At 30.3% G+C, this 20,123-nt stretch overlaps 2 protein-coding genes across 2 annotated transcripts; both read left to right on the forward strand.

Moving 5' to 3' along the window:
• Nucleotides 1–9,426: 9,426 nt before the first annotated feature.
• Nucleotides 9,427–9,821, forward strand: LOC114381700 (AP2/ERF domain-containing protein PFD0985w-like). The gene is made up of 2 exons (XM_028340927.1): nt 9,427–9,456; nt 9,540–9,821. Exons 1-2 carry the CDS (start codon nt 9,427–9,429, stop codon nt 9,819–9,821), a joined length of 312 nt encoding a protein of 103 aa, XP_028196728.1.
• Nucleotides 9,822–11,772: 1,951 nt separating this feature from the next.
• On the forward strand, nt 11,773–19,790 carry LOC114381848 (plasma membrane ATPase 4). Its single transcript, XM_028341071.1, has 16 exons — nt 11,773–12,092; nt 15,029–15,148; nt 15,250–15,486; nt 15,660–16,421; nt 16,523–16,645; nt 16,727–16,831; nt 16,926–17,070; nt 17,186–17,350; nt 17,457–17,695; nt 17,791–17,823; nt 17,920–18,001; nt 18,099–18,259; nt 18,339–18,506; nt 18,613–18,795; nt 18,884–19,065; nt 19,346–19,790. The coding sequence occupies exons 1-16, from the start codon at nt 12,033–12,035 to the stop codon at nt 19,440–19,442; spliced, it is 2,862 nt and encodes a 953-aa protein (XP_028196872.1). The 5' UTR covers nt 11,773–12,032; the 3' UTR covers nt 19,443–19,790.
• Nucleotides 19,791–20,123: the final 333 nt, after the last annotated feature.

Raw genomic sequence — 20,123 nt, forward strand, 5'->3', positions numbered from 1 at the left:
CAAGCATCATTATTACTTCTAAGATAATTTCATTTTTAACAGATTATGTGTTTTGAGAAAACAATACTAGATACAATAACTTTGAATATTTATAATATGGACTTTATATAGGAGAATTATTATTTAATCAGTGATTTATTGACTTTTAAGTCATATGACAAGTTTTAAAGAATATAATAAGAAAAAGGAAAACTTAGCAAAGCTTGCCTTTAATTTTACACACAAGACGCCTTGGTTTAAGGTAGGAAAAGTCTTCTAACTCAACAAATTCAAAGAGATACTTATATTTATTTCACCCCAAAAAGATGAGTGAGAATTCAAACCTATAACCTCTTACATCTGAGACCTAATTGAAAGATGTTTTCGACCAAGTTATCTCACTCATTGAATTTAGTGTATAAGCACTTTTATGTGGTTTGGAATGGTCTAGTCTTCAAAAAAAGATTAAACTAAAAAGTTCTCAATGCAAATTCCTGGATAAATTTTAAATTTAAATAAAAATATATAAGAAATAAAATTATATTAGAGATAATTTGTTGTTAATAATAAAGATAAAATTATATGGAAAAAATGAATTAAATAATATTTTCTGATGATTGAGGAAGAAATCATGAAAATTTGATATGCTAAGATTCAAAATGTTAAATTTAATTTACATTTAAATTAAGATTAATTAAATTTATAGTAATAGTTTTTGAAAGAAATAAAGAAATGAGATCATTTAACAAAACTCGAATGGTTCAATGAGAAAAATAATAATTCATAAAAGCTTCTCATTTAAGAGTGAGAACTTAGATTTATATTTAACTCGTAGTGGATATTGCACCGGTAAATAGTTTGTAAACAAATGAAATTGTTATGTTATCAAACATTTTAATTCTTATTTTTTGTTAGATATTTGATTGGATATTTTAACAAGTATACATGGGAGTCCAATCGTTGAATCTAGAGGGTTAGTTAGTTGGGTAAAATAGTTTCTAGAGTGATTTGAAATATTCACCAAAAAAAAAAAGTTATTTGAAATTATAATCCGTTACAGGCAAATTTTTCTTATATAAGCCAATGTGGGCTTTGCACAAACACTAAAGGCCATTTGAGCCTAACTCTAGCCCAGATTATGGACAGCATCATTGGGTTCAATCGGACACATATGTTTTAGTGCAGTCCTTTTGTTTGGTAAAGGTGCTCTGTATAGACATAAAATAAAAGTTCAAGCAATGTGATATGTCACCAAATCAGCATGATGCATAACTTCATAATGGGGATGGAGAAAGGTCTTCAATTGGGGTCCTACAAAGGCAAATATGAGTGACAAAATAATTTACATATAATTTTTAAGAAATAGTCAATAAAATTTTAATAACATAAGTATTAGTAACAAAAATTACGTGTAACGAAAATTTTGATATTAATACTTTAATTTATTGTAATAACAAAATGGTAATTAGTCATCATTGTCTCATATTTATCATTTTTTTTAAAATTTAACTGGTGAGGTTGGTGTAGCCGTGTGGTAATTTGATTCGAACAATTCACGACTGACTTAGGAGCCTCCACATGATTGTCATGACTCATTAGAGACAAGGAGTTAAAAATTGATTTAATTAGCCAAGTTCATTTTGGATGTGTTCGGTGTTTGACAAAGTCAGTGGAATGCTATCAACAAATTGGAAACTAAAAGTTAATAAGGTAGTTAAAGGAATAAAAATATTTAATAAAATTAAGTGTTAGACTAGTTGACAAATACAAAATGATATAAAAAATATATATTTAATTACTTTATCATAACAACTTGAAATTTCACAATTATATTTATATATAAAATAATTAATTTTGATATTTTAATCTATTTTAAATTATCTATCATCTTAAAAATTAAAATAATAATTTTTTAAGTTTATTTTTCATTTATTAGTACTTTTATTAAATGAAATGAGATAATATGAATAATTTTAATTTTTGATAATTTTATATTATAAAAATTATATTTTATGAGAGCGAGAGAGTGTAAAGAGCTTTTTAAATACAAATAAAATGATATAAGAGAGATGTTAATAAGATGGTGATGATATAAATGAAAAAAAAAATAACCCTAAAAACTTATAAACACACACACTACTGTAAAGTATCTTATCGAAAAGTACTACAAAGTAGTAAATTAAGTTTTTACTTCTATCTTAGTTTATTAAATACATTTTTAAGTTAGTCAAATAATTTTAAAAATAACTTATTTATCTTGTTAAACATACTTTTTACATGAAGAGTTCATGGAAAAGCATATTATAAAACTAAAAATATCATTGACTTTTTATTTTATTTGTTGGCAACAATCAATCAAACGTATCTTTGCCTTAGCTTATGGCATGTCCAGTGGGCATTCTTTATTTCCTTTCCTTCTCCTGTAATGGAACGAAAAAAGCCAACCTATTATGTCATTGTAACTTGCTAGTAGATTGAGTTTAATCGTATACCATTTGCTGCATTACCACAATAATTCCCAGGCTTGAAAATCTTGTGGACCCAAATATCTATAATAATATTTATACCTAACTGTGCTTCAATGGATTGATCATATGAATTATGTAACAATGTTTTTGCATTCCCACTGATGGTTGAGAGGCCCTGTTGCAAATGAACAAGGTGGATGCTAGGGTAGTGGAATATCTATATGGCGTTAGAGAACAAGAAAGAAAATAGGCCACTTGGAAAAGTGTATGCTATGTTCATCTCACTTTCCCCCAAATTTACAAAGTCGTATCTAGTAATAGAAAATCAATGATCTAGATCTTCAATAAATTCATTTCCTTTTCTGTTTTTATCCTCAAATTATTTTCCTATATTCTAAACTATATCGATATAATGTATAGTTCCATATCCGAATGTGGAATCTTCCAAAATGAAAAGTGGGTAATGAAATGACTACAAAAGAGCATAGGCAGATACAAATGAGTGCGTACACAATAATCACTAGAAACTCCTATTGGACGTGCTTTGCTTTTAAGCAGCAATAACACCCTCTTTGGCTTTGCTTTCTCTTTAATGCTTTTATTTTTTAATGGGAGTATAGCTTCCTAAGTTAGGTTTGCGATGCCCGAGACAACTAATTAGATCCAACAAAGGTACAAAAGTACATTGACACGGATGAATCCACCAAGTGCATCATAACTAAGAGTTAAGAGCATGCATACTTATGTTGTGGATACATATATGCAACCCATTTGCTATTGTTTCGTGTTTGCCTTCTCGCCTACCCAATGGGTAATTGAGAGTAATTTGAGTAAATGGGATTAAGGGAGACTCAAAGGACAATCAACTTTTGGTGGTAAATGCTCATTAACATGGACTTGGACCAAGAAAATCATGCTTTTTGCTCACCAGAAAAAGGAAAAACAAAGTTCATATAAAACCTACAAGAATTACCACGAAAAAGAATAAATCCCTCAAAGTCGTACGGACTTCAAAGGAACTTAAGACTACTTTTTAGCTAATATTTTTTTGAGAGTGGCAATCTATGTTAGTTATATTATTAACAAAATATAGTTAATTATTTTTAGAAAAAGGATTTACTAAAAGAAGTGAGTTTTTTTTTCAATAAATAAATAGACTGCAATAAGGGCACCTTCTTATACTCCGTACACGGTACATCAGTTTGTATTTTGAGAATTAGTTGAATTCTTTAAGTGGTTACTAAGATAGAGTAAAAAAGATATATAGCATAATATAGTGGATGATACTGTGTTCTCTACCAATAAAAAGCATGCTACTATTTAAATGATACTCAGCCATCAAATACTACCTTAACAAATAATGAATGGGTAATTCTATTTTTTTTATAATATCATTAATTTTTCTACTTGTTAAATATATAATTTTTTATGTTTCTAATATATTAAATATTTTTACTTTTTCATTTAATACTTTTTTTAAAGTATTAGAAAAGTTTATATCAAATTATATAAAAAATATAACATTACTCATAATGAAATTCTTTGTGAGATAAATGTAGGCATTCATCAATGGCATGTCTCGGCACATGCTAACATGTTAGTGTGTGGAGAAATCCAGCTAACATATTTATCTGTTTGCACTAAAATTGGATCATTATTTCATGCGCAAGTCTCGGAGATTTAGCAAGAGTCAATTTGTCTCTCACGAACGTACTAAAAAATTCTCTTTGCTAATTGCTACTACTAGTGGAAGTTTTATTTCTCCAACATGATATGCGTTAACTCAAGAGGTTCAAGAATGACCTTGTGTAAGCACTCACTTCAATGGCTTACCTCAATAGCACATGATTAGCTATTTGGAAAAATACATACATAGCCTACCAAACCAAGTAAGCTTGAGTTTGACAGAATTATTAGCAAATTATATGTATACATATGTACATGAACCTCTATGATTACATTTTTTATGGTCATTTCGCTAGCTGTAATTTGTCATGTTGGAACTTGGAACTAATCATTGATCAGCAACGAAGAGGGAGAGGGTGCTATTATTGGTCTAGGTGTGTGCAAATGAATTGAATTATCTTCATTTTTGTTTTATATTAATACTTTGATGGTATGTATATTTGAGTCAATTGAGCACGCATTTATTTAATTTTTAAACCCAATCGTAGAAATTCAGTCAGGATAAAGATATTCATAAAACATATTTAGACATTTTCACCAAACCTAAAAAAATTGACGAAGGGAACATCTTATCTTCTAACGTATATTAGTTTTATACGCCTCATTGAAAACCTTCTTTTTTTGTTAGGACCGCAATTGGGTTGAGTTTTCTTTTTGACTAGTAAGCCTTAAAGACAAAAAAAATATATAATAAATAAAATGAGGTAACTGGCTAAGATAAAGTTGTATAGGAATGGATACATAATATATATTTTTTGAAAAAATGTGGGCATTTCAGCACAGCACATTGACCGTAAGAAAGCCAACAAGAAAAAAAAAAAACTGAATAAAAGAGAAGCTTGGAATTTGACACTAACTGAACTCCACAAATAAAAAACGTTATATATCTTATGCAGAAATTGCAGCTATATTTGTAAATGCCTGCGTGAGACTTTCGTTGTGAAAATTCCTCCTACAGGTTAAAAGAGATAACTATTCGTCGTGTGATTGATAAGTTAAGAACCACACACACATTAAGAAGGGGAAAATTTTCAATTGCTTGATATGGAATATAAAAGTGGGCCTGGTGATCCTAGCCAGTCGCCACTAATTGGCGAGTACCCTCTTTCGTAATATACAAATCTCATAAATGTTTGTCAGATAACATAACATTCTGCTACTAGAAGATTTAGATATTATCATTTTATATTATTTAGTTTTATTTTATTTTTAAAAAATTACTCAATTATGTCATTTGTATGGTTGATATTTTTTCTAAATTCCTTTTTACATAGGGTATGTGCTATGTAATGAATTGGTCGATGAAGAACATTAATTTTATGTTTATTTCTTTTAGTTATAGATTTAGGAGTTGTGGCAGCATCGTCTTTTTGGTGCCTAACATTGTCTCCTTGTCAGAAATATTTATGTATATTACGAACATCACTGTATATTTAATTTGAAGATTTTTTTATATTTTATTTGAATTTATTTTTATCATATTTCAATAAGCTTTCAATGACAATATATGAAAATAACTTACATTTTGTATGAAATAATATGCTTATAGTTCTTCTTTAATTATAATTAAAGAATAATTTATATATTAGTGTATATGATACAAGTACTGATTCGATAACTCTAAAAACAAGTACTGATTCAATAAACATTCAATTAAATTGTTTATCTAAATGCACCCCTGATTTGTGTCATGTCTAATTTATTAGCCAGAAATTGAGATTTTTAGAAGTTTAAATAGAAATGTTTAATATAATTTTTTTTAATAATGATGTGTCAGACTGTCAGTCCTACAAGTTTTAAATCCCACTCTTTTGAAAAATAATGCCGTGTATTAAAAATAAATTAAAACTAATTATTATTCAATGGTGTCCATTAGGGTAATTTTTCCATTGGTAATTTCACGGTTCACCGTTTATATATTGTCAATATTGTGGCTGTCAATGGATAACTGTCAGAAATATGGTATTTTCTTACATTGTTCACATGATAAAATTACTAAACAATTTCTTTAATATATATGAATTAATAGCTGCCGCGTTTATCCCGTATTTCTTTAATATATATGAACTATTAGTTGTCACTAGAATTTTTCGGTTGATGAGAGAAAGACACAAAAAAAAAAAAATTGTAAGACCCGCATATTTTCAAGTTAACAGGGAGGAGTTTTTTCCATTTCTTTCTTGTTCCAGAAATGGAGGTTTACAACTACTTCTCTATTGTTCTATGCGTGAACTCCCTTTCTTCCTTGTTCAAAAAGTGGAATTTAGTGATTTTTTTTATTATTCCATGCGTAGAGGATCTGGTTTCTCTGTTGTCCCTGTGTTGTCCTTCAAAAATCATATGATTTTAAAATTGAATTATAAAATTAAATATTAACACAACTACATCAACAATACATGAACAGCTGAGAAAAAAATAGCAAAAGAAATTAATTTCATACGTAAACTACCTTTCATGGAATTAATTAAAGATTTCACGTTGATATTTAATTAAAGAAAGAGGAAGAGGAAGGAGAAAATCGTTATGGGTAAGTAGAGATATGTTCTGATCTGCTGATTCCAAATATTAGATGTGTGATTTAGAAGTATAAAAAGTACAACTAATTACGTACTCATTTCTCACATAAATTATACTCTTGGACAATATAGTCAACGAGGTCTTAAGTTAGATTCATAACAACAGACGCGATGCAATACCTTATACATAATTATTTTCTATTCCTAACGTACTAAATTAAATAAGTAAACATGTTAAAAAATATATATATCCAATTCAACATTGTGAAACTCATTGCTTGATAAAATACAAAAAGGTCATACATATTCAAAATTTTAAGCGTCATACTATTAACTTTATCATTTTCTGACCGTTTAAAATTTTGCGATAGATATTAAAAAATATAATTAATTTATTAAATTTTATAAAAAAAATATTAAATAACTTCTTAATATACTATCATTTATCTCTTTAATAAATTAGTACTCATTTATTTATTTTTTAATTATCTTTACATTATTTTATATATATAAATTATTTTATGGAGACAATACTTTTTTATGGGATAAAAATAATAATTATTTAATATATTCAAATAAAATATTGTCTCCTAGTTGACAATGTGCATTTGCCTACTATTGACTATTTTTAATGCCAACGTGCAAAGGTGAAGTTGGAAATAATGCTTTTACTTCTAATCTACCAACCCGGACTCAAAATTGCAGAAAGATAAACAATGAAAGTAAACGGCAAGTAGCATCGGGTGCATGAATTAATTGGTGCAAAGCTATTTTAGTTTAATGAATAATTTTGAATTAAAATTTTAAGAATAAAATTACGTTAAATACTTGAAACTTTAAAAAAATATTAACTATAATAATTTTATCCAACTTAAATATTTTTTTATTCATAATAAATAGAATATTGTGATCTATAAAAGAAACAAAGAAAACGGTCAGTAAAAAAATTTCAAAGTAAAAAAGAAATTCAAACGTGGGTTGAAGGTTTAAATTAAAGCAATGAGGATGCCGCGTTCTTCTTAATTTCCACGAGGACTTATGTTTAATTTTTTACTTACATGGTTTGTAAACATGGAAGAATTTAACTAACAATTAATGAAAAAATAACTTTAGTCCTTCTATTTTATCTATTTTTTTAATTTTGATCTTTTTATTTTAAAATAAAGATATTTAATATTTTAACTTTTGAAAATTAATAATTTTAGTTTATTTTTTATTTTTTCATATGTTATAAAGTTAATTAATATAACTAAGAAAATAAAAAATAAAATATAGAAACTGTTATGAAAATATAATATATACATAATTCTATACTTTTTTTTCTGTAAAAATGAAAGTTTGATTTGAATGATTCAGTCAAAAACCAAGGCCTGTCTCTTTGTGAGTTAGCCATGGCCAATAACAATAAGGGGGCGACATACGATGGGCTTTAGCGCATCTGATTCTGAACCAATAGTTATGACGTGGCATGGCAAGTTGATAGTTTCTGCTGCCACGTCACGTGGTATAGGTGGCATTGAGTTGACCTAAGTGACGAGTGTGAAATGGAACTATGCTGCAATTTAATTTTCTTCGTCATCAACATCTCTGTGAGGTTATTCTACATTGAATTCCAGTTGCTCACCAACTCTATTTTAAGTCCATCTCTCCTTATTTTTATGGTTTTAGTTTAGAAGGTTGGTTAAAAAACTATATAAAAAAAATTGTATAAATTATAAAAGAATGTAAAAAAGATAATACTATGTAATTTTTAGTCTCCCAATATAAATATTTATATTCTTGGGATATTGGTTAGGATTTATATATTTTTATAATTAGGATTTTGATTCCTGAATGAATCTTTAGATATCACCATAAACTTTAATCTGTTATGCTAATTATAAGATTAATCTTTAAATCAAAATTTAGGTACACTTAAAGTTATTTATCCTTCCTCAAGAATATATTTTTTTACGGAAATTAGACCTAAATTTATTTATAAACTTAAATTAGACCTAAATCTTGTTGAGTTTTTTATTTGTATTTGCATGTTGATAACTATTTTAAGAAAACGGATCACAAATTAATGGTAACAATATTTTTTTTTTATTGAAAATAGTTATAAGAATTTATTAGTAGCATCTTTGTAGTGGTTTTTTTTAAATGAGTATCTTTGTAGTAGTTGAGATACAACTTTTTGCGTCATATTTTGGTCATTAAAATATTTATTAATTTCGGGGGAATATTTAAAATACATATTTATGATTTATAAAACTGTTTATCGCTTTGGTAGTTAGTTTTTCAAACGAAAATGGTTCTTTTTTTTGTTGTTGTCAAAGTTTAAAATTAGCTAATATTCTCAGGCGTTGAAAATTTTGTACTTTTTTACCTCTATGAGTCAAACATACAATTTCACTTTTAATTTAAAATACGATAAACTTTTATTGACAAATGTGTTAACTAAGTAAGATGACAATTAAACTCAAATTTAATAAAAGTATAAGGTTGAATTGATATTCGAAAAAAAAAATCAAAAAGAGATATTCAATTTAAATTATTTTGTTAAAAAAAACAACAATTAACAATTAAGTAGGGGTAAATTTTAGGCTTGAGTTTAGAAAAATTTAAAAATAATAATCAGCTTTTAGTTCTGGTTTAAAAAAAATTAAAATCAAATTTAAAAATAAATTTATTTTGAAAGTTTCATATTTTATTAAAATTATTTTAAGAGTGTTTTTGTTTGAAGTGATAACAATGATGATTGTAGTAGTATCACAACAACAATAGTAAAAGTACCAATGGTGACTGTAGTGACAAGTGAAGTGATGGTAACAATGTCAATGGTGGCGACGGCGATGACAGTCAATGGTGGTGATAGAGGTGGTAGCAGTGGTGATGGTGACAATGACAGGAGGATGGTGATGGTAGTAGTAATGTCGGTGGTCATAACGATGGTGATGGTGACGATAATGATGGTTGTGACATTAACGTTGATAGTAGTGGTGGTAATGTTAGTAATAATAGTGGTGATAGTGACAGCGGCAGCAACAATGACAATGGTCGTTGTAGTGGTGATAATGACGATGCTATGAGCGGTGTGATAGTAATGGTGATGGTGAAGATAGTGGTGATAGTGGTGGCAGCGACAACAATGACAATGGTCGTTGTAGTGGTGACAATGACGATGCTATGAGCGGTGTGATAATAATGGTAATGGTGATGACAAAAAAATGCAATTGTCAAATGTGAAAAAATGTGTATTTTTTTAAAACTAAATCAAATTAACAAAACATTTTTTTCTTGATTTTGAAAATGAATATAAAAGTGTTTTCGAAACTGATTTAAAAATCATTTTAGTTTCCTTTCCGTCAAATACATTTTGTTTTGAGAATTACATTTTAAAACCAAAAACAAAAAACTTACAACCACCCCATACAAGTCTTGACATTTGTAGATAAAAAAAACTCAAACATAAGAAGTATTTATAAAAAAAAATTAGTGAATATAATATTTATAAAAAAAAACTCAAACTGAAACTAACAATAAACTACCTGAACTAGCTTATAAAAAATAAACTATTAAAATAAGCTCATACTAAATAAACTTAAATTTTGATAATAAAAAAAAAAAGAGAAGCTTATAGACTAGTTAAATGAGTTAGTGAGCTTCTCAAAAGCCTTGCCAATTAAAAGTAATTTTTATTTTGATAACTAAATATTATAAATTTGAGTAACTAGATTGACCATAGTTCACCATGATTTCACAACCAAACCAAATATTTTCTTTTTCTTCAAGAAATCAATTCAAATATTTACTTAAAATTTTCATTTCTTGGCTGATCCAATGAGTTAATATACTTTAATTTTAATTTAAATATAAAATTTTGTTAATTTTCAAAAGGGATTTTTGTTATTTTTAATACCTCTATATTTTTTTACAAGACCTATATATTTGAATGCATCATAAAAATATTACTTTTATTTAAATTCTTCCTCCATCCTAAAATGATTGACAACCTAGGTTGTTTTACATAGGTCAAGAAAAAATAATAAATAAATGAAAGAAAATAATAATTTTACAAAATTAACCTTATATCATCATTAATTTATTTATATATTTTACTGTCTAGCGTTAATATTATAAAGATATAAATGAAAAAAGGTGTGAATGTATAAATACATAATTTGATGCCAAAGAAAAATCAAAAGGTTATTTCAAAAAATAAGTATTACTTCAAGATTAATCCTGCAATACAACAAGCTATTATTACAAAAATGGTAAAACTTAATTCATCATTCCTTTTAAGTTATTGAGACCACTTATCTAATAAAATATAATTAATATTATATTAAAAGGCTAAAATAACAATTATTTTAAGACATTTTTTTCCTCTTATACAACAATTATAATGGGATGAAAAAAGTATTTTTTTTCTTCTTCTAAAAGTTACAATATATTTAAGGTTTTGGCAATGAATGTCTTAAAAGGATCCGTGAACGAGTTTTCAACATATAACATCTTATTAATGAGAAAAAATCATCAACTTTTAAAAATAAGCCTTAAATATTTTTTATACTTTCAACACGAAGAATATCTTTTATAGAAAGAATATTAGTATTTATCTAAAAATCATTAGCATTTCATGTAATATATTAAATGCTCATCAATTAAAATTTTACAAAACATTTACATTTTACAAAAGTATAAAAAAGAAAAAATTCATAGGATTGAAATAATGGCGTAAGATTTTTTTTTTTGCATTTACATGTTGATGAATTATCTATTTAGTGAAAAAAATCCATATTTCATTTCTTTTACGTGCAAGATTATTCTCTTAATTCGACTATATTCATTTCATGCATTGCAAGGGAGATTGAGTTTTTTCCCAATGGATTGAGGGGCACCAATAATATCTATCCCGAGAAAAAAATTAAAATATAAAAAAATAACCAACCAAATCACACTCGCTATAATTAATTTAAAAAAGGAGTCTGTTAGGGAATAATTTTTCATATAGTATTTATTTTGAGATCTTGGGGTGGTTAGTGAATATATTTACATCCCTACAAAACAAGAGTAACAAAGTTTTACCAAATCTTGAATCTTGCGTGAGGCATAAATAAAAGCATAACCTCGAAATTAATTAGTATAGGGGTTTTGAAGTCCAAGGCGCATCTCAGCGCGGTCAACATCATAATCGTGTGGGAAAAGGAGAAGTCATAAATCAAATCGGAGTCTTAATTGTGATGCCCTCTTTCGTTTCGGGTACTATAAAACCAACACACACCAAAGTATCTCTTCTGCTCTCACCCTTCTCCATTGCAAGAACCTAATATTCATTCATGACCCTTCTTTGATTCATTTTCTCTCTTCACAATTCCCCCGTCTTTCACCTCTTCTGCTCATGGCAGCTGACAAGGCAGCAATCAGCCTCGAGGAAATCAAGAATGAGACCGTTGATCTGGTATGCTTTCTCAACAATTTCTGTTTTTGCTCTGTGTTCAAGTTTTTTATTGCTAAATCTTATAAAGTTTTGATTTTTCTGTTTACGCTTCATTGATTACCCCTTCCCTTTCACCTCTCACACTGAAAGAAGTTGAGATTTCTCAATCGTACTAGCAAAATGTTCAGCATACACTCCTCCCCCCCACTCAAATAATTGTTCTGCTCTATTCTGTTTCTTTTTTTTTGAGTCTTCTTTCTTTCTTTCTTTCTTTCTGATTCTCTCATTCTGAGGTAGTGTACATTTATGAATATGAGGTTGAATTCCGCTTTGTCATTTTACTTTTACCATGTTTTTTTCCTTTCAAAATATGTTGAATTTAACACGACAATTTTTTTAGAGAGATTGATCTAACATATGAGAGGAATAAAAGAGAAAAAAAATATTATTTTCGTATATAATTTTTTTTTCTCCCTGACTATTTCATTGAGGAGAAAAAGAATTTAAGGTATAAACTTATAGAGAGGGCTCCGAGTTTAGGTGAAGCAACATGCTCCGAAAGGGACACGATATGATTCCAAAAGCAACCCGCAATTATAGTTTTTTTTATATATTAAAAAAATCTTATCGAAAACGTGAATTACGGATAAATTTATTCAGCAAAGGATTACGTTACGTTGCTTCAAAGCTATATCTGGAGTTTTGTTTTGTTAGTCTTTCAAAATGTTTTACGACAAAAGATCATTTTAATATTTTGAAAAAACTTTATCCCTGAATCTTATGTCAGTAATTTTTTTGAAGGATTGCGTTAGCATTTTTGTATAAAGGATATAATGACATTTTGAAAATTTCAGAGGCTAATGTAATAAGAAATATTTCAGAGAATGAATACCGTGATATTTTAAGTATTTCGAATAATTATAGCTATATTCGACAAAGTTAGATAACAGTTAAAAAATTAGGTAAGAGTTGAAAAGTTACTTGCTAATTAATAGTTAAAAATTATTTTATTAAATTATAAATGTTTTAATAGTTGAAATATTGAAAAATATAAAATAACATAATAATTTATTTAAAACAGAATAAAAAAATTCAATAAATATATTTTGAAAGCTCATCTCTTTTGTTCTTAGTGGATCTAACGTGTTTAGAGACAAAAGAGATCCATTGCTCAACTTGCTTAAGTCTATTATTTTTTCTTATTTGTCGAGGGTGTGTACATAATTATTTTCTGTGCCTATCTGTCACTTTCTGCACCGTGTTTGGTCGGAGGGAATTTTAAGTACTTTGCCGTGGTACTTTTTATTTTCTTATTTTTCATTTCTTGTGCATTCTGCCCCCATCTGATTAACCCTATTCATAGTAACTTTCACATTTATGTTTTAACGATCCTTTGAGCATTTCTGAAGTTTCTTGAAGAATTTGTTAAGTGAAAAAATTATTTTTTATAATTTTTTTATTAGAATAAATTTATGTGACAATTAGAGTTTTTTAAAAATAAAATTGATATCTTTTACAAGAAACTGGAAGAAATTATTTCTTAATAATAAAAAATAATATTTATCTAAAACATAACAATATTATAATTAAATAAAAAAAAATAAAAAAGTGAATTTATTGAAATTTTTTAATATTGAAATATGAATTTTTTTTATAATCACATGATATTATAGAGATTAAAAAAATACTATAAAAATCATAAAAAAAATAACTTAAGAACCTTCATTAACAAATTCTCATTATTAAAGATGCTTTTTAGTCCTGACTCAGGGTCCACTTTTTCACTTATTGCCCGCGACTTCTTTTGCAATTTTTAACATGACCATTATAATTATAAAATACTACGATATTATAAAATATAGTAAATATAAATGAAGATACGTCCTCTTGTACAAGTACTGCACCTCTAATTAAAAATAAAAAATGTTTAGAAAAGGTAAGAATTATTTAATACTAGTAATAGTTAGTATTTTATTAGATCTTTTTGTTAATCTTTTTACGACTTTTGTTTGCAATACCTTAAAATACCATATTGTTACTAGGTAGATAGACCAACTTGGTTTTGTTCAAGTTGTTGTTGATGAAATGTGAACAAAAAACATTGAATGTGGAGGCCGTTGCAAGGTGTTACGCATGGAGGGATAGTTGTTCTGTCCCATATGACACAAAAAAAAACACTTTCTTTCTTGGGTGGTGTCAGTCAACGCTTTTGTGATGCTGGACTCTGTTGAACGTGAGCCACTAATGTGTTGTGCCCCGTTTGGCTCACATTTTTCTAATTCTCTGTTCTCCGCTTCAACTATAGATTAGTGAAATTAAAAAATAAATTTGTTTACTGTTTTGACACTCAAAAATCAAAATGAATTTTTTTGATTCTGTTTCTATAAATAATTTTAGGAAGTGGATACCCGTTAATAATTTTTTTTGGAAACAATTTAACTTAATTTGCTATGGTAGTTCGTCTAATAGATTTCACATTAGCAATAAATGTAGTTTTTAAATATTACCTAAGTAGTCCTCCATTCTAACCTTTTGAGTCTTTGGCTGTACCATCACTTTCTACCGGTCTTACTATTATAATTTGGTAATTTGGCGTAGCAGAAGTAGAAGTTTGAAACGCATCTCCACGTCTCAACCCCAAGAAGAAACGTGATCTTATGACGCTAAGTGCTCTCAATTCTCAAAGTTTTCAATTCAATCTCGTTAATGTACCCAAATACCAAGGGTGTAGCAATAAGTGCACAAAAATAAAAGAACTTAAAAGCTCTTTGAAAGTCAAAAACATTAATGAATAAAATAAGATGAAATAATTGCATTCATAAATCTTTGAAAGGCAAAAACTAGAAACTGCTAAATGGTGGTAGTACTTGAGAAGTGACTCAATTTGCAGGATTACTTCTTGTGGTGGGGAATGTGCTACGGATCCATTTTTCTAATATCAATTTGTTAATTCACAGGAACGCATTCCTATTGAGGAAGTGTTTCAGCAATTGAAATGTACCAGAGAAGGATTGTCCTCGGACGAAGGAGCCAATCGGCTTCAAATATTTGGGCCAAACAAGCTAGAGGAGAAAAAGGTTCCTTTCCTTCCATTATCAAGATTGGCTAATATATCTCTATGACTATGATACAATCATTAAAACGCAAATGCTGATTGGTAACAATTTTAATGATATAGGAAAGTAAATTTCTCAAGTTTCTTGGGTTCATGTGGAATCCTCTGTCATGGGTCATGGAAGCTGCAGCTGTTATGGCAATTGCTCTTGCAAATGGGGATGGGAAGCCCCCAGATTGGCAAGATTTTGTGGGTATTGTTTGCTTGTTGGTGATCAACTCCACCATCAGTTTCATTGAAGAAAATAATGCTGGTAATGCAGCTGCTGCTCTTATGGCTGGTCTTGCTCCCAAGACAAAGGTAATAAATTGAAGTTTAACTAGAGTTCTTAGTTCTTACATTACATTTGTTGAAAAACAAAATTAAAAATGGTTATGAACTGTGATGTTATATACTATTTTGAACTGTTTGTGCAATTAGGGGTAACAAGTTTAAGCATGCTTTAATGACTGACTCAATTATCATTATTGCAGGTCCTTAGAGATGGTAAATGGACTGAGGAAGAAGCGGCTATTCTAGTTCCTGGAGACATCATAAGCATCAAACTAGGAGATATCATTCCTGCTGATGCTCGTCTTCTTGAGGGTGATCCTTTGAAGGTTGATCAATCCGCTTTGACAGGAGAGTCACTTCCTGTAACCAGGGGTCCTGGAGAAGAAGTTTTCTCTGGCTCAACTTGTAAACAAGGTGAAATTGAAGCTGTTGTCATTGCAACTGGTGTCCACACATTTTTCGGCAAAGCAGCTCACCTGGTGGATAGTACCAACCAAGTTGGACATTTCCAGAAAGTGCTTACAGCAATTGGAAACTTCTGTATTTGTTCCATTGCAGTTGGTATGTTGGCTGAGATCATAGTCATGTACCCAATTCAGCACCGTAAGTACAGAGATGGAATTGACAACCTTTTGGTCCTCTTGATTGGAGGAATTCCCATTGCTATGCCCACTGTGTTGTCTGTGACAATGGCCATTGGTTCTCATAGGCTCTCTCAGCAGGGTGCTATAACCAAGAGAATGACTGCCATTGAAGAAATGGCTGGTATGGATGTCCTTTGCAGCGACAAGACAGGTACACTCACACTTAACAAGCTGAGTGTTGACAAGAATTTGATTGAGGTCTTCGCAAAGGGTGTGGAAAAGGATCATGTGATCCTTCTTGCTGCAAGGGCTTCCAGGACTGAAAACCAGGATGCAATAGATGCTGCCATTGTTGGAATGCTTGCCGATCCAAAAGAGGTATTAACTTGTCTTCAATTGCATCAGTTTCTATAGTTCAGTTAATTGTTAAAAAATGTTGATGTGACTATTTGTGATGAACAAATTTATGCTTTGTGTAGGCAAGGGCTGGGGTAAGAGAGGTGCACTTCTTACCATTTAATCCTGTCGACAAGAGAACTGCTTTGACTTACATTGATGCTGATGGAAATTGGCACCGGGCAAGCAAAGGTGCTCCCGAGCAGGTAACCTCATGACTCTGTTTGTACAGAAACTTAGATTTCTGCCTCATCCTTTGATGCTAATGTGGTTTATTTTGTGAACAGATCATGACCTTGTGTAACCTCAGGGATGATGCAAAGAGGAAGGTCCATGCTATTATTGATAAGTTTGCAGAGAGAGGGCTTCGTTCACTTGCTGTTGCTAGACAGGTTTTTACAGCATCTTCATGTTTGAAGTTTGTGTTTTGAAACTTTGCATTTCCATTAACTAAGCTCCCTTGGTCTTTCTGCTCTACTTCTGCAGGAAGTTCCTGAGAAAACAAAAGAAAGCGCTGGTGCTCCATGGCAGTTTGTTGGTTTGTTGTCACTGTTCGACCCCCCTAGACATGACAGTGCTGAAACTATTCGTAGAGCTCTCCATCTTGGTGTAAATGTCAAGATGATTACTGGTAAGTAATGTAACTCATTTCCTCAGTTTTTGTTTTTCAAAGAGTCTCTTCAATGAAATAGTAATTTATTGTCAAGCATGCTCAGCTTAATATCCTGAATTCTGTTCTACTCCAGGCGATCAACTTGCCATAGCTAAGGAGACCGGCCGAAGACTGGGGATGGGAACTAATATGTACCCATCTGCTTCTTTGCTTGGTCAAGACAAAGATGCAAGTATTGCTGCACTTCCAGTAGAAGAGCTGATTGAGAAGGCAGATGGTTTTGCTGGAGTATTTCCAGGTTGACACTCTACCAGTTCACGGCAATGATTATTTTTTCTTTCACTTTCTTTCCTTCACCTAAATGTTATTCTTCTCTCCTCATTATCTCCTATTTATACCTGCAGAACACAAATATGAAATTGTAAAGAAGTTGCAAGAGAGGAAGCACATCTGTGGAATGACTGGAGATGGTGTTAATGACGCTCCGGCTTTGAAGAAGGCTGATATTGGAATCGCTGTTGCTGATGCAACTGATGCTGCCAGAAGTGCTTCTGATATTGTCTTGACAGAACCTGGTTTGAGTGTTATTATTAGTGCAGTCTTAACTAGCAGGGCTATTTTCCAGAGAATGAAAAACTACACGGTTGGTTGCTGTCTTCTTCCTTCATAAACCTAATTTCTTTTGTTTTAGCTTTTTTCTAAATTGACGTTGTTCACTTTGTTTTCTTTGTATTTCAGATATATGCAGTATCTATTACTATCCGTATAGTGGTAAGTGGACAAGTATGTTATGATTATATGTAATTCATCATGATAAGGAATGAGTGGATACTCATCAGTTTGGCTTCTCTCATTTTCTGAATGCAGTTTGGCTTCATGTTCATAGCACTGATATGGAAATTTGACTTCTCTCCTTTTATGGTTTTGATCATTGCTATTCTGAATGATGGTAAGGCTCTTGGGCTTTTAGCAGATATTCCTCTGAATTACACTCAAGTTCTCTTCATGCCTATGAAATTCTGACACAATAATTGTCATACTATTAGGAACAATCATGACAATTTCAAAGGACAGGGTGAAGCCATCTCCCTTGCCTGATAGCTGGAAACTGCAAGAAATATTTGCTACTGGGATTGTACTTGGAAGTTACTTGGCGCTGATGACTGTCATATTCTTTTGGGCAATGAAAGAAACCGATTTCTTCCCTGTAAGAAATATTCAACAGACATATTTTCAAGTCCTTATTTTGTGTCAAATAAATAACACCACTTTGATTATTTTTGCAGGACAAATTTGGAGTTAGACACTTGAGTCATGATGAGATGATGTCTGCTTTGTATTTACAAGTCAGTATAGTCAGCCAGGCTTTGATATTTGTAACCCGTTCTCGAAGCTGGTCCTTTATTGAACGCCCTGGAATGCTGTTAGTTTGCGCTTTCGTTATTGCTCAGCTGGTAAGGATGATGCTCCATTTAATCTCCCTGAATTTTTTGTAGGGGTGCAACCAAAACCAGAGAAGGGAGGAATAATATTTTGACAATATGTTCTGTCTTGTTGCAGATTGCTACAATCATAGCAGTATATGCTGACTGGGGCTTCGCAAAGGTGAAAGGAATTGGTTGGGGTTGGGCAGGAGTCATCTGGCTCTACAGTATTGTCTTCTATATTCCACTTGATGTCATGAAGTTTGCCACCCGTTATGTATTGAGTGGCAAGGCTTGGGTAAACATGCTAGAAAACAAGGTATGTATTTGCTTATGAGCTTTCTCTTTCTAATGGTGAAAATTTTCATGACATTGATTTGAATTGACTGTTTCAAAATGTGCCACAGACTGCCTTCACCACCAAGAAAGACTACGGTAAGGAGGAGAGGGAAGCTCAATGGGCTCATGCTCAGAGAACCCTGCATGGACTTCAACCACCAGAAACTTCTGGCATTTTCAATGAGAAGAACAGTTATAGAGAACTCTCTGAGATTGCTGAGCAGGCCAAGAGAAGAGCTGAAGTTGCAAGGTAAGAATTACTATAGAAATAATGAGTAAATAGTCTATTCAACGTAAAAAAAAAAAAGACTTTTAAACCATCATCTAATCACAAATTGATATGTATGATTAGTTGACTTTTATAATATTATTTTAAAAGTTATACCTTCATGATTTCTGATTGATAATACCAAACAAATTATATTGACAATGCATATAAATTAGTCTCTTGAAATATTTATTTATTCTATATTATATGTGTCTTTATTACTAATGCATGGAATTTCTTTCTATTGCACCTATTCTTTCAGGCTTCGTGAGCTTCACACACTGAAGGGACATGTTGAGTCTGTGGTGAAGCTGAAGGGTTTGGACATTGATACAATCCAGCAGCACTACACGGTGTGAGAAAACACTGGAAAATTGTAGATAGCAAGAGTGACCAAATTCAGTTGCATGCCTGAAACAACAAGAGACTAGGATGTCTTTGCCTTTCATATATAGGCTTTACCAATTTGTTCTCCATGTATTTTCGGTGCTGGCTAAATGGATGTCTATGCCTTCCATGATAGAGCCAAAGTAGTGTTAGTTTCTTTAGTCCTTACTTTTCCCCTGCCTTCATATGGCTTTGGGTGCTTCCTCATTTCTGTGTTCTCAGTTGTGTATGCCACATTTAGGTGGCAGTGATCATATTGTGTCAATATTGGGATTTTTTAAGGTAGGAGAATAAGAGTTTCTCGAAGTTCTTTTCCAGCATCATGCAAAATTTAAAACCATGAATTTGGTTTCAGTCTAATTTATAGGAGACACTCATCATAAAAAACAGTAAAGAATTAATAATATTTTTTTATTATTAAAAATCATGTTGTTGGTACATAAAAAATCACCATGAAGTATATTAAATAGTATTTTCTAATAGAAAATAGGATGTGCTTACCAGTTGTTTGTGGAAGTTATACAATGAATTTACCACACTTCGTGTATTAAAAAAGTTTAGTATAGTTTTCCTTCTTCGCCAACAAATTCTGAATCAGGTTCTCATTAAACATTGAATGACTTACTGATTGGGCTACTTGTACAATTAAACAA

Source organism: Glycine soja, chromosome 13 (assembly GCF_004193775.1).
Source record: "Glycine soja cultivar W05 chromosome 13, ASM419377v2, whole genome shotgun sequence".
Taxonomy (NCBI): Eukaryota; Viridiplantae; Streptophyta; class Magnoliopsida; order Fabales; family Fabaceae; genus Glycine; species Glycine soja.

Coding starts and splice junctions, on each gene's coding strand:
- LOC114381700 (XM_028340927.1), top strand. CDS start 9,427: ATGGTGACTGTAGTGACAAGTGAAGTGATG. Junction 9,457..9,539: donor TAGTGACAAGTGAAGTGATG/GTAACAATGTCA, acceptor TGACAATGACAG/GAGGATGGTGATGGTAGTAG.
- LOC114381848 (XM_028341071.1), top strand. CDS start 12,033: ATGGCAGCTGACAAGGCAGCAATCAGCCTCGAGGAAATCAAGAATGAG. Junction 15,487..15,659: donor GTCTTGCTCCCAAGACAAAG/GTAATAAATTGA, acceptor TCATTATTGCAG/GTCCTTAGAGATGGTAAATG. Junction 18,507..18,612: donor CTTTCGTTATTGCTCAGCTG/GTAAGGATGATG, acceptor GTCTTGTTGCAG/ATTGCTACAATCATAGCAGT.